Source organism: Ruditapes philippinarum, unplaced genomic scaffold (assembly GCF_026571515.1).
Source record: "Ruditapes philippinarum isolate M1 unplaced genomic scaffold, ASM2657151v2 ctg893_1_1_1_1, whole genome shotgun sequence".
In the NCBI taxonomy this organism is placed as follows: domain Eukaryota; kingdom Metazoa; phylum Mollusca; class Bivalvia; order Venerida; family Veneridae; genus Ruditapes; species Ruditapes philippinarum.
In genome coordinates this window covers 305174-320495 of record NW_026864801.1, presented here as the reverse complement: position 1 = coordinate 320495, position 15322 = coordinate 305174, and the positions used below count along the sequence as shown (strand labels likewise).

Here is a 15322-nt window from a genome sequence, read left to right as displayed (position 1 = left end):
GAGATGTAGACTGACAGACGAACAATATATGGGTAAAGATCGTGGTACACAATATTGTATTCCATCATAATTAAAAAAAATCATGAGGGGGATTGAAATAATTACTATTCATTCATCTCATTGTCAGAACATATACGCACGCCTTTCTGACAGACAGTAACTAAGAATATAAATGACTTTCTACTTCTTGTGTTTTGCATATACGGGTACATACGTAAAACTATAAATTCTGGATCGAAAGTATAGGGGTCACAATATTCAAATGGATAGATATACTCTGGAGGGTTATACTTTAAAAAGAAACTATTAAATAGTCCTAAAGTGTAGGAGTTACAGGCAAAACTATGCAATTCAGCAATTTAATATTAAGTACTGTATATAAACAACAGCAAGAGACTGATATGCTATCAATGTTGTCATGTGGAGTTCCGGGTCACGCGGCAATTTCGCCACATAAATTATTTGCATATTAGACAGTATTATCAAAATAAAATTCAAAACATGTCTATAATAATCTAATCAATGTTTATTCAACAAATATAACCCTAACAACTCATTTTCCAATAATATAATAACATAAATAATAAAAAAGTACCTAAATGAAGAGATATTAGTGTAAAGTATGAATAATACATCTTTAAAACACTATAGTCATACGTTGCAGCAATTAGATTTTTATAAATACCTTTCTGCGTTTAAAGACTAACAAAAATTTGTCTTAAAACATTCCAATATCCAAACACAGACAACAAGGTAGATAAATAATCACATTGAATAAAGGATTGCAAACAAAACACATCTTTTTTCGATATTTCTAATATGTATATGCTGTCAAATGTAGCCTAATCATTTTCAATCTTTCTGTTTTCAATTTGTATCAAATGTTTCAAATGTTCATTGCTAGATTTTTTTTTCATTATTAAATAAATTATGGACGGAACTTTGGTTTCAAGTTTAAACCAAGGTATGGACGGATAAATGCAAAATATGATACACTGACCTATACAGCAGAATAATAAAAACTTAATCATAATATAGAAACAAATAACAATAAGTGTTATTTCTAGTATATAAATGTTTACTATATTTTGGGAGAAATACACTATCACAATTCTTACAATAATTCAACAATAAATGCAAATAACAATCTTTCTTTTTTAATTCGGTAGCAATGAAAAATGTTTATGCCGTGCTTGTGATTGGGTTTGGAGGCGCAGATTTGACCTTTCCCTTCTTCCCTCCTTTGCCCTTCCTACCTGCTTTTGGACTTACTTGCGTTTCAGCCACCACAGGCTTTGGCCGATCGCGTTCTTCTCGGTTCTTCACGGATGACTGCTCCGCCATGCTTACAGATGCTTTAGCGCGCAAATTTTCCCATGCCTTTGGAAAACCGCGAGTAATTTTGTTATTTGAAACATCTAGTTCTCTTAAGTTTGGAATTTTGCATATACTCTCAGGTAATACTTCAATTATATTGTCCGATAGATCTAGAACCTCCAAGGACTTCAATTTATCTAGTTCCCCCGGAAGTCCTGCTAAGTCATTTCCGGCTGCGCGCAGTTCTCGTAATCTGTACAAATAGGGGAAATCTATAGGCATTTGATCAATGTGATTCTGATTCAAGTCCAATGTCATTAAAGATGCTAACACATCAATCCTGTCTGCTGGAAAGGTCAGTATCTCATTGTTGGACAAATCCATTGTAATCAGTTTGTTCAAACGTCCAAAATTTTCCGGAAGCAGTTTAAGTTTGTTATGCGACAGTTTAAGTGTCTCAAGAGCCATGCAATTCAGGAGGCCTGGGGACATTGCTTCCACGTTGTTGTCACAAAGGGACAGCGTGCTAAGCTTCTGTAAAACGCTTATATTGGTTGGGAGCGTTGTCAAGAAATTCTGGTCGGCGACGAGCGATTCTAATCCTCTCAGTTTGCAGATGTTGTCTCCGAGCGTTTTAATGCTGTTGTTTGAGATGTTTAAATGTTTGAGCATGCGGAGGTTGTGAACGCTGGGTGGAATCTCGTCGAGGCCTAGATTGCACAGTTCGAGTGACGTAAGATTGCGCAGATGATCTTTATCTCCAATGACAACGAGGGCGGAGCGAAGGTCCGTGTAGTTGACTGTGAGCGGGTTGTTTGAAAGTCTTAAATCTGTCAGCGTTTTCGGAACATTGAGTTCGGTAAAGCCGTTTCCTGAGATGTCGAGCAGACGAATTTGATACAAGAAGTCAATAGACTTTGGCATGCCAGCTATGTCGTTGTTGGCCATAAGGAATTCTTCAAGATTTCTCAATTTCCTTAAATCTGTTGGAAGTGACGTTAGTTTGTTGTCTGATATATCCAAATGCGTAAGAACTTGTCCAACACCAATAGTATCCGGTAGAACAGTCAGTTTATTTTTAGCTACAAGCAATTTTTTTAATGTCTGTATGTTACCTATACAATCAGGGAGCACTTTGATTTTATTATCGGACACATCAAGTGTGACCAGATTTTTCATGGTTGCTATTTCTACTGGAATAACATCTATTTCATTTTTTGCGACATTAAGCACTTCCAATGATTTGAGAAACACTGCAAACTTCATAGAGTTCAGTTTGTTCTCCGATGAATTCAACAGTTGCAGACAACAGCATTCCTTCAATCCCTCTGGTAAGTACTGCAACTGGTTTCCGGAAATATCAAGCTCTTTTAACTTTTTCAGACTTTGGATTTCATCGGGCAATACCCCCATCTCGTTATGTCCGAGAAGAAGCGTGTTGAGTGCTGGTCCAAGATGCCATAGCTCTTCCGGTAGCGTTTTGATGTTGTTATGAGACAAGTTGAAATAATGAAGGAAACGAACTTTGCCTATTTGTGGTGGTAAGTCGTCTAGTGAATTGTGGGAAAGATCAAGCCACGTCAACCGTTGTAGCTTCTCGATTGACTCCGGTATATGACTGATACCATTATAGGAAAGATCCATTCTTTGGATATTTGGCTTTTTTACCGTAGCTGCGGGCATGTCTGTGATCTTGTTGTGTGACAAAATAACTGTCGCGGACAACTCATACACACCTTTCTTAAATGCTTTAATCTGATTTCGGGACAGGTCGACGTACATGAGAGAGGGGGCTTTCCCAATATTCTTTGGCAAAGCCCGGATCTTGTTGTTGGAGGCATACAAAGTGGCTAGGCCCGTCGCTTTGTGTATTGCAGGTGGGAGCTTCTTGATATTGTTGTTTGTCATGTCTAGATATATCAGTTTTTTCAACCTAGACACAGAACCTGGAAACGTCCCAAGCGCATTATTTCTACAATTTATATATTCCAAATTCTCTAACACTGCAACTGATTTTGGTAGCCGCTTTATTCTATTGTTTTCACAGTTAAGTTTTATTGTAAGTTCAGCCAACTCTTCGTTTGTCCACACTTCTAGCGGCAATGACTTTATGTTGCACGTACCAAATTTCAGATGCACTTTATTTCCTTCTATACGTTTGATATGCTTTTTCAGGGCTTCATTAAGGGAAATGATCTTACTTCCCGGCCCCGTCGCCGGCGGCGGCTTATCATCCTTCTTCTTCTTTTTGGCACTCATTGTTACAGTAAGTGGTTGCCGTTCACAAGGTCTTCAGGAACCGGTTGTCTTTACATAGTTTTCATTATCTGAAAATAGATATATTTGATATGTGTAGTTTATACATTAAGGCAGGGATGAAATCTATTCTTGTAATCTTGTAATAGCTATTACAAGCAAAAAGCAAAACTAACAAGCTAGCTTATACTGTATTCCGTAACTAAACTCATCTCATTTTTAAAGTTAAAATATTGGCATGAATACAACAACAACTTATTCAGCCCAATGTCTAGATAACAATGGGTATATAGATACACGATACATCGTCATGCAACTAATGACAACAGTATTGACGATATATCGTTCAGCCTCTAGATAGCAACAACTTTATCGATGATATATCGCCCAACCTTTAGATAACAACAAGAATATTGCCGATATATCGTAAAGCCTCTAGATAGAAACAACGATTTTTACGATATATGGTCAAACCTATGCATCAAAACAAAAATAGTGACGCTATAATATTATCGCCAAAACAAGAACATTGACGATCTATCGTCCAGCCTTTGGAAAACAAGAGTACTATTGGCGATATATCGTCTGGCTTCTAGTAAGAATGTTAATATCGACAATATATTGCAAAGGCTATAGATAACATCCAGCCTCTGGATAATTGCAAGAACATTGCCGGTTTATCGTCCGGTAACTGATATCTGATAACAAGATATCGCCATTTCTAAAGACAATTACAGGAAATTCATCGATATACTTATTTATAAAACATTAATAATTATTATAACTTGATATTCGCTAAATTTTGAGTGGCTTTAAATTCTTTTTATCAAAATAGAAAAATGGTACCGGACAACTAGGTTCTACCTATATTTGGGTTTTATTTATTTTCTCAAAAGTAAATTTGAACATTGAAACACCAATATTAAAAGGATTAAAAGTGATGACGTCAAACTAAATATAAATTTAAATACAACAACCTTTAACAATAAATACATCACAATAACAGTCAGTTTGTATTTATTTAAGGATATGTACTGATCGGTGAACTCAGTTGATAAACTTACAAAAAATATTCATAAATAATCATGCAAATATATTTATATTTTTCATAGAAGTATAGAAGGGGGCTATCTATTCATGAACTTGTATTATATACATTCAAATTAATTCAGCAATTTGTGTTTACTCGTTCCATAGCGGATTAAAATTATGAATTATTACTTCAATATTTAGGGTATATTCAATATCTCTCTACAAACGGAAGATTGTTTGCAGTTTATATTATATCGATTCTTCAATCGATATCAATTTTTATACCGCTTGAAATTCGTCATATAAATTGAGGTACAGACTTTAGACGCGCCAAGGTGCATGTAATATATAATATGCAGAACTTGTAAGTGCGTGAAAAGAGATTGACATTTCAATTCGGTGCGTTTATGTTCACACATCACCACATGCTGAGAATACACGTGCAACGTAAATAAAGTTCACAAATTTAAATATCTAAACTAGGATGATTATAATGTCACTGTAATTTTAAATAGTTCACCCTGCCAAATTTGTGAAATAGCCTCACTTTGCTTTGGCACTATAATTAATTTCGATATTTAAATCCAGGCCATTATATCATAAATTTACCCGAAGTCTGCTCACGGCAACAGATTCTACTCATGTGACCAGTACAGACCAAGATCAGCTGGCACGTTCGGGACGTCTGTTCCTGGCGCGCACTGTTCGCTATTTAGCCAATAGATATCTTAGAATTTAGAAAGGTTTGGTCCAGAATGAAAGATGGATAAGTCTATTTAAGATATTTCGTGTGGTCAGGGTTAATTAAATAACAGTATAATGTTTGGTCAAACTGTTCAGGATGTGCAAGGTGGTCTGGCCAGGATGTGCACGGTGGTCTGGCCGTGTCACTGGTGGTGAAGGCAACTTTATACATAAAAGATGCATAGATATTTTATCAAGTCACTCGATCAGTAATACATTAATTATTAATGCACTTTCATCCCAGCCATTATCATTCTATATATAATACTGGCCATTATCATTCTATGTGTAGAGTTAAATGAAGCTGATGAAGATGAAGAAGATGTTGATGATGATGATGATAATAATGATGATGATGATGATGATAATAATAATAATGATGATTATGAAAGTGATAATAATAATAATAATAATAATGATAATGATAATGATGATTATAATGATGGTGATGATGATGATGATAATAATAATAATAATAATAATAATAATAATAATAATAATAATGATGATGATGATGATGATGATGATGATGATGATGATGATGATGACGACGATGACGATGACGATGATGATGATGATGAAATAATGATGATAATGACGATGACGTTGTTGCTGATGATGATGTACAAATGTTATAATATTAAGCCAATATAATACGACACTGACAAAACTGATGTTTAATATTTAAAAACAAAAAAGGAATGAAATATATTTTGATTTTTATTGTTAGTTTCATAAAATCGTTATATGGAGATTTAACAGTATTTAAACAATATTTATTCAAAAGATACATTACATTTAAATCAAAACTTTTTTTCGCTGATCAATAAGGGATAAGATTTCTTAAAAGATAAAACTCAAACGCGAATTATTCAACTTATTTTTATCCAAAAGAAAACAAATTCAGTCAAGATTTATAACAAAGAAAGTGAATGAAAAAGTCTTACCTCAGTTTAAAATACGTCCCTAAATCATGTATTTTAAATTTCAAATTTGATTAAATATCAATTTTAGGTCAGACCAGCAACTCTATTTTCCATTAAATACCAGTAAGGTTATTGAAAAGTAAAGTTTGCACGAGGCAAAAGTCAACAATATACCTTGACTACACCAACAATACTCGAAGCCAGATCGATAACACGTTTCTGATAGGTATATGTATATATTATACAGGACCAAATAGAGATAGATTTATACATTAATACCGTGATCTAAATTCCCACACTGAATTAACTTAATAAATCCCTATCGGGCTGGGATAAAAGTCGAGCCGAAAACGAATAATTAAAGGTGGTTAAACCTTATAGGCATTAGTATTGATTCGGGAGGGGTAAAAACTAGTTAGAAAGGCATGTATATTTGCTAAATAAGCGATGATTTGTAATATATCAGTAAAAAAAAAAGAAAAGCTATTACAAACGTCAAAAAACATGTAATCTATATCAAAATATTTGTTTGATTGTTTATTATTGTGATCTACATTTGTATTATAGCGTAAGATTAAAAACAATTTTTAATCCCACTCTTATATGAAAGTGGTGATAGACAAAAATCTGGTGAATTTATTTCTTTTGAAATGGGCATTTAACATATATGGACAATTTAAACAGTTTCATACGGTTTGATATACATGTCATAAATTTATCGAGAATTATTCAAATTTATTTATCATACCTATTGTTATTAACATGTGTCAATCGATACGATTTTATTATTATTTTTGATGTCAACGAAATATTTCAATGGACTGTTATTTCAGTTCAAAAATCGATCTAATTTACATTTGCCTAATAACTTAGTAACTCGAGAACTTTGATTTTCACTTTCTAAATTATTTATAAACATAAAGACGATTCCGGTAAAGTTAGAATTGATTTCTCGTGAAATCTAAGAAACGTAAAATTCAATATCATAGTAACATTGTTTAAAATGATTTGACAAACTGGTTTTATTCAAATTGCACAAAATGAATAGTCTTACATGGTATTCATTAATAAGTGTTGGACAGGATGACCATAATGTTTTGCTAGACTTGAAAGGTTGACGATTCCTCATTAGCATTTCATTTAACCATTGTATTTTCCTTGATGAAATCCTTTATGTTAATAATATGGGGAAAAATAATTAAAAAAATAATTAAAAAAATGAATAAATGAAAAAAGTTAATTTCACAAAATCAATGGGAAAATATGGTAAATATTGGTTAAGATTCTGCTAATTACAACTTCTACATAACACTGACCACCTTTAAAAAAATCTTAAAAAATAAATCTTAGCCATTCGGTCCAATGGAATTCAGGACAAAAAAGTACACAGCTTTAAAATCGTTGGCATTAAAACAGAGAGCTCTGAAAGGTACACATAGCAGGCGAGAGTTATTGCGCCTGTTTTCCCCCATTAAATGGTCTATTATAACTTGTAATTTTGAAAACGAGTCACTTATTTACAAGACATAATGTATATGCACACGATCTCCTGTATTAATATGAAATTATAGTGAAATAATTCGATACCAAATTATAGATATAAAGTGTTCTAACTGGTCAGTGAGTCGATCTAAGTTTCAAGACGATATGCAGAAACAAACAAGGTTTTAGGCCTTGTTGCGCCAGACCAGAGAGACACAATTATCAAATGAGCAGGTCTTTGAATAATTTAAAACTAGACCAAAATTAGTAACGGCATGCAGTGTCTAAATAAAGTTGATATCAATTGCAAAAGTTAATTCGAATGGTCTATGTCTCGCATATTTAAATGATTTAAATTACCATAACTTACAGAGGCAAAGTAGGGCAGAAATTTAAATGCAGTTTCGTTCTCTCAAATATACCAAATGTTCTAATTTGTCATTACTCATGATGGTTAATTTACAAGCCTATACATGATGTTGTTTCCCTGCAGGTGTAAACTTTCCGTTAATAAATCTATACATACCAAATACAATTGTTCAATTCAACAAATCAATTTCCCTAAAACTTTTATTTACATTCAATACAAAACGCTGAGCATACAATATGGTGAAATATGACCACAAATTAATTGAAAGTATAGAAATTTAATGCAATAACGCCTAATATAAACTCGATCAAAGTTAAGAGAAATACAGAAAGTTATTGTGTGTGCATAAAGTTAAATGATTAAACAGAGTCGGGGGGGACTACATAAAATCTAAACAAGATAAATATTTTAAGTCTTACATTGTCTGCAATAGATCCGACTCTTTGTTAAAACTGATTATGATTTTTCAAGTACTTAGCCAAAGATTTTGCAATCACGGTTATTAATCTAAAAGTCATTCATCTACTCGCTTGTTCCTGAACATACATGTATACTAAGATCACAATGACATGTATAAAAGATCATACGAAACATATACAATAGATCGATCAAACATTAATATTACATCATTGACAACTTGTTTAAAAAACCCAGATTAGATAACAGTTGTGCTTTAAATCTATAAGGAATGTTTTTTAAATCCCATATATAAAGGATTTTCATTTTAAAATACTGATTAGGTTAATATATTAATATCAAAAACAAAGAACCGATATCATAGCAAGTTTATTATTTTATTCTATTCGTTCGTTCGTTGATTGATTGATTGATTGATTTGTTGCTCAGCGCTCTGCTACAATGCCTACATTACAAAACATTATGAATGCTGTGTCTTTTCTTTAGCCAAAAGTGTTTTTTTTTACATTACTTTCATTTCAAAACTCAACCTCTATATTTTACTCACCAAGAAATAGTTAAATCAAGCAATGGAAAAAGTATGTTTTTCCTGTCAACGTAAGTCCAAAATCCAACTACACCGTTGTTATCTTTATACATTCACTGTAAATTACTTCAAGTTCGAACAGTACAAATTATCGTTTGATTTGTGTGGCAATTCTGACATGCAAAATAAATGTATATTGAAGTGTAACAAAAAGTCAAAAACTAAATTTAAAATTCGTCTGCGTCATCCGGGCGCTTCGCCATTTAATATCACGTGACATGATGGCGTTTGTTGACTGGCGCCATGACAGCAACTGCAGATAAGTGAAGAACTTTTTGAGTTGTATATTACCGTATATACAATTATTACCGTAATTTATAGTGACATGTTAAAAGGCTAAGTAAAAGTCTTATTCCTGAATAAAATGATATGAAAATTAATCATTTTGTTTACCATTGTAACTATTTCATAAAAGTGTAATATTACGGTCAAATAGAGGTTTTAATGGCTACAAGCATTTTACAGATAAAAAAAATATAATATTTATGCTTATTAAAATTAAGGATTTTTTTTATTATCTTGAATCTACATATTCTTGCTTATGCGCTGGTCCTAACTCTCCACAATTTATAACATATTTTAAGAATTTCATTTCATCTATCTATTCCCGAAACAACCTTACAATCCATTATGGTAAAAATATGCGAGAGAAAAAAAACATTTAAATATAACAAAAAGAAAAAAAATGCAACGAAAATTAAATCTGTTTTTTAAATATTACAAAAAGAAAAACAATGCAACGAAAATTAAATCTGTTACACTTATATTTTTATAAAATCGTAAACTTTGACAGTATCAAAATATTATGCTTTGTTTTGGTTTAAGATTTGAACGTTTGAATATGATGTTTATTTTTGGCATATTTATTATACTAAATACGGTAAAGCATTCTTTGACACCAAACTTTATCTCGAGACTTAAATTTATTGTGTGCTACAGACCTAGATAAAGAAATGGATTGAATTTTTATTGAATTTAATATCGAATGGCGAACTCATAATATGGGCATACAAAGCTTTACATTTTATATGTTAGACGGCGTTATTCATGGTATACTATTGAACTTTTTAAGTGTTTATTCTCAAATACGAACGCTTACAAAGTGTATTTATACAAATATCATAAAAAAACGCATGTTAACGTTAAGTGTGATTGCCAAAGTAAAGACAGACAATATTAAGTACTTGAATATCAGATACCGGTATACCTAAATGGAAAAGGGAAATTTAAATAAATACTTATCATTTAATTAGATTTTTTCCAAATGGTTTAAAGTAATGCACGTCGTTCACGAGCTTTTTTGTGTGTATTCAAATTACATATAAAATCAAGACGAATAATTAAAAAAAAAACAACAAATAAACATTTTCCTTTTCAGGAAGCTTTTGATGTGCATGCAATAACTATTTCTATTAAACCCAAACAAAACATTTTTTAGTATTTGTTTTAAAATCTAATAATTGATTATCAGAAGAAAATAATTAAAAACAAACATACTACGCTAAGTCCATTTGTTTCTGTTTTTGTGTGCTTCAAAAGCATTTAATGTTATATCCGAGTCTTCGATTATCAATTTTTTGTCCCACTTTTGTATACAGTAATCAATTTTCTGTTCTCTACCCGACGTTACAAATCGTTTCAAGTAACACTTGCTAATGGCCGTTATCATTCCGGATGTTTCCTGATTATATCATATTGACTTCACAATCAACGAGACAGTCAATCAGGGGCGTATATGGAGAGGAATATAGGAAATGACATTGTCTCTGATAAATGAGCTCTGTCACGACAAAACCAACATAATGCGTTTGCGACCAGCATGGATCCAGACCAGCCTGCGCATCCGCGCAGTCTGATCAGGATCCATGCTGTTCGCTTACAAACCCTATTACAAGTAGAGAAACTGATAGCGAACAGCATGGATCCTGATCAGACTGCGCGGATGCGCAGGCTGGTCTGCATTCATGCTGGTCGCAAACCCATTATGTTGGTGTTGTCGTGACAAGGCTCAAATGTCGTAGGAAACCCATACGAGCGGCATACACAATAAGCTACATGATTCAGAATTAAACGACTCCATTCCCGGGAAACAACTTCCAGGGAAAAATTGGGGTAATTCCAGGAACACAACTGACGCAAGTCCACGAAAACGATTGACGCAATTTCCGGAAACAACTGACTCCATTCCAGGGCAACATATGACTCTTTTCCACGGCAACAACATTTTTTTTACTGACTCCATTCCAGGGCAACAAGTGACGCAATATTGGGAAAAGAATTGAGGTAATTCCAGGGAAACAACTGACGCAATACCAAGGAAACAACTAACGCAATTCCAGGAAAACAACTGACTCCATTCAAAGGCTACAACTGACGCGATTTTGGGGAAAAAATTGATATAGCTGACGCAATTCCAAGGAAACAACTGACCAATTTCAGGAAGAAAACGGACTCCATTTCAGACAACAACTGTTGTAATTCCAGGGAAACAACTTACTTTATTCAAGGGAGATAACTGACGCAATTCTAGGGAAACCACTGACGTAATTCAAGGAAAACAAAACAAATTCCATTCCTGGGAAACAACTGACGTAATTCTAAGAAATCAACCGACGTATTTTGGGGAAAAACCTGCTTCTATTCCAGGTAAATGACTGACTCCATTGCAGGGAAGCAACTGACGCAATTTCATGAAAACAACTGACTCTATTCATGGAAGATAACTGACGAAATTGCAGGGAAACAACTGACGCATTTTTTTTAGGAAAACAACGGAAATCCTTTTATCAAAAATCGTATGCAGTCATTTTTTTTCCATTTTTGTTTGTTTATTTCATAAGCCGTGCCGCTTCAACACTCGTGCGTTGACCTCCAAATTCACATATGACATTAAATGGCACTTACTGGATTCCGTAGACTCTGCCAAATAGATATAGCAATGACAGATAGCTTTTGTGACAAAAATCATTATGGAGTCATAGTGATTTTGTTTGCTTCGGCGACAGATTACCTCAATTGTTTAAATAGTTTCACAGGCTGAATTTATGACACAGATGTTGATTTGTCAATGCAGTGATAATTACAGTGAAAATATCCTTTCATTTCCAATAAAAGCTACAAAAATGATAATTAAGCTCCGGAAATACATATCAAAACGCAAGATCGAGTTTACAATAGTTATATTGTAATTATATAAATATTAATGAGTTAAAATGATACGACTTTATTTCAAATTTCATTGAAAATCGTCCATAGTACTCCTGTAGCATTGTTTTTATATGGATACCCATACAGGCGTAATTTGCATAATGAATTGTGAGCGTTATGAATGTCTTATAAGTGTTATGTCTAATAATTGTTAAAAGTTTTTAGTTTAATGTCTAAACAGTGAAATACCTAATAAGTGTAATGTCTAATAATTGTAATGTCTAATTAATGTAATGTAATGTCTGATTTATGTAATGTCTTATCACTATAACATATGTTATAATTTAAAAGTCTTACGTTTTCAGTGTCTAAAACTGCAATTCTTACGATTATTATGGCTTAAATATGCAATTTCTTATTATTAAAGAATAATGTTTTTAAGTTTAATATATTGTAATTGCAATACCCTAATGCTGTAATAGTTTTATGAATATATAGAGGATATTGAATGAGTGTAGGTTCAATACTGAATTTATTGAACGAGTTGAATAAAATTATATTATGCGAGCCTCTGGCGAGCAAAATATGATTTTATTTAACGAGTTCAATAAATTCAGTAATGAACCTACACGTATATAATATTCTATTTATCTCATATCCGAAATAAAGACTGCACAAAGTGCAAAAGAATATTTTTTCATTGACACGCCTATAGTGAAACGCTAACATTTAGCGCGTCTTTACACTATGTTTGTATAGCGTAAATGACGTCACGTCAAAATATATGCACGGCCGTGCAATACCATTTTTAAGGAGTCGCAAAATCGGCACGGGTGTGTGATAAAACAGTTCAGCAATGTAACATTTCAAATATTTGATGTTTTAATTAATCAATTTCATGAAATAATTCAGTGTTTTTGAGACATAATTTGTACAGTCAATAAGAAGTTTCATCTCAAGAGAGCACAACATCTTGTTAAAAACAAAATCGTAATTTATACATATATATTTACCTTGGTGTAGAGGAAAAATAAGCCCATTGTTCCCAAGCCAGGTTCGTATGCAACATTTTCTGATTACTAAATTGATATTTGAATCGATTTTGGAACGGGAATTTCTCTCGTTTTTTCTTTGTAGATTTTCCGCTGATTATATACGGAAAGATCTGGGCATTATGAATAAGTCATGACTGTTTACCTGGAGAATAATGTAATCTGATAATCCATATTTAATGCCAGGAATTACATGTAGATATTTTATTATTCATAATTTCGAATTAGCGTTTCCTAGGAATTCTCTCTCATGCGTACAGCCGAAAAAGCGCTAGTCATTGTACTGTTTCTTGGTCGTCTGTTTTTGCTTTTTTAACGTATTAACGGATTAAGGGAACGGTGCTTATACTACTGTATATATTTGGGAAAATTGCTACTTTGAAGACTTAAAGATAAGTTTTATTAGCATTCAAAATTAATACTGGCAGAAATAGGTTTATTAAAATTACATTCCGTAAAATAGAAATTGTCATCACATTTTTTTATGTCATAGATGTACGTCATTTTTTAAATAATCAAGTCACTACAGTACAGACAACTCATGGACATCTATCCATCAGAACTTTTGCATCAATAGTGTCCCTTAGGTACGAAAGTCCGACGGTGACATTTCAACTTCTATATCTTCATTAATTCAAAATTTTAACTTCAAATTCACGATTTCAACTCGACAAATTCACGATTTTAACTTCACCACAAATTCGTGATCAACTTTTGAACTTCAGAATTTCAAGATTTTTGTTATCAGAACTTGATGTTCGACCCTTTTGCCTTTTGTTATATCTGTTGCTCTGTTATACGTATATTAAGAGCAAACACCTAAAATGGGGAAATGGCTCGACTTGGTGAAGACGATGAAATGTGTAATATATATCTTGTTGTTAATTCTTGTCCTCTTCTAGATCTAGCATGACTATTTAGACAAGTAAAAGAAATCAAAAAGATATTACTGTTTAAATTTTAGATCATGTTTTGTCAAGATAGAACATCTCGCATTTTAACTTCTTTGAAGATCAGCGTATAAACTTCTTTTCAAACAAGGAATTGTAGTTTTTTGTTAGAAGAAGAAGAAGAAGAAGAAGAAGAAGGAGAAGAACAAGGAGAAGAAGAAAGAGAATGGGAAGGAGGAGTCATACAGGAGACAGCATTGGACAAGGTGCAACTGTATTTGAACCCCGCTGTCGAGAGCTATTCCCGTTAAAATTTTGGTTTTTGGCTCTTCTGATTTAAATAGTTAAAATCATTAAAAAAAAGAAACATTGTGGAGGCGGGGACTCTGTATTTTAGAGCTGAATGCGTTTTTTTTTCAAGCCATGAGCTGCAGGAGCTAAAATATTAACTGAGAAAATGGTTTTATCAGTTTGAGAATTAATCTGAGGTCTTATTTCAGTATTTTTGGTAAGTTCAATATGAAATACAGAGTGTAAACGTAGAAAGTTGCCGATACTGATCAAAACGTAAATTCATAAACGATTTAGATCCAGTATAACCAGAATCACGGATTTATATTACAAATATAATATAAATCCGTGCCAGAATCTAGATCCCAGTTAACAAAATAATAACGAATTTTCATGCCAATCATGGAGCTAATTGATAAAACATTTACCGATCTACCTTTAAAAATAATATAAAAAATATATTGTTTAACGTTACCATGTTTGTTTTTGCTGTTTTTCCGTTCACCACCATTGAAATGGCGACGCAACGAGTTGTTATTGGTAACGTCGACGCAAAAACGTTTTTACGTCACTGAAACAATGACGTCAACATGTTTATGGAATACGTCTTTGAAGAACATTAAAAGAATGCGTATTTGCGTAACATGACATCAGAGACCGATATAATAATATAGCCCCGTGCTTAAATAAATATAAATACGAGGACAAATGCGGGTTCTTGGTTAAAATACTTGTTAAAAGACATAAAATAACATAATAGTATGCATTAGTGTGCGGCTAAACAATACAGTGTCTCCTGGCTAGCCTACGTG

The 15322-nt window shown here is 32.8% G+C and overlaps 1 protein-coding gene across 4 annotated transcripts; it reads right to left on the bottom strand.

Annotated features, from left to right (window-relative positions):
* Positions 1–506: 506 nt before the first annotated feature.
* Positions 507–15098, bottom strand: LOC132726864 (leucine-rich repeat protein SHOC-2-like). 4 transcript variants are annotated; one of them, XM_060712264.1, is made up of 2 exons: positions 14986–15098; positions 507–3644 (listed from the first exon to the last, which is right to left on the bottom strand). In XM_060712264.1, the coding sequence occupies exon 2, from the start codon at positions 3574–3576 to the stop codon at positions 1183–1185; it is 2394 nt and encodes a 797-aa protein (XP_060568247.1). In that variant the 5' UTR covers positions 3577–3644; positions 14986–15098; the 3' UTR covers positions 507–1182. The 4 variants fall into 4 exon arrangements, with proteins under 4 accessions (XP_060568247.1, XP_060568250.1, XP_060568249.1 ...); XM_060712267.1 differs by lacking the exon at positions 14986–15098 and adding an exon at positions 10628–10833; XM_060712266.1 differs by lacking the exon at positions 14986–15098 and adding an exon at positions 9092–9344.
* Positions 15099–15322: the final 224 nt, after the last annotated feature.

What these genes read in the sequence shown, in the direction of transcription:
- LOC132726864 (XM_060712264.1), bottom strand. Translation starts at nt 3,576, where the DNA reads ATGAGTGCCAAAAAGAAGAAGAAGGATGATAAGCCGCCGCCGGCGACG.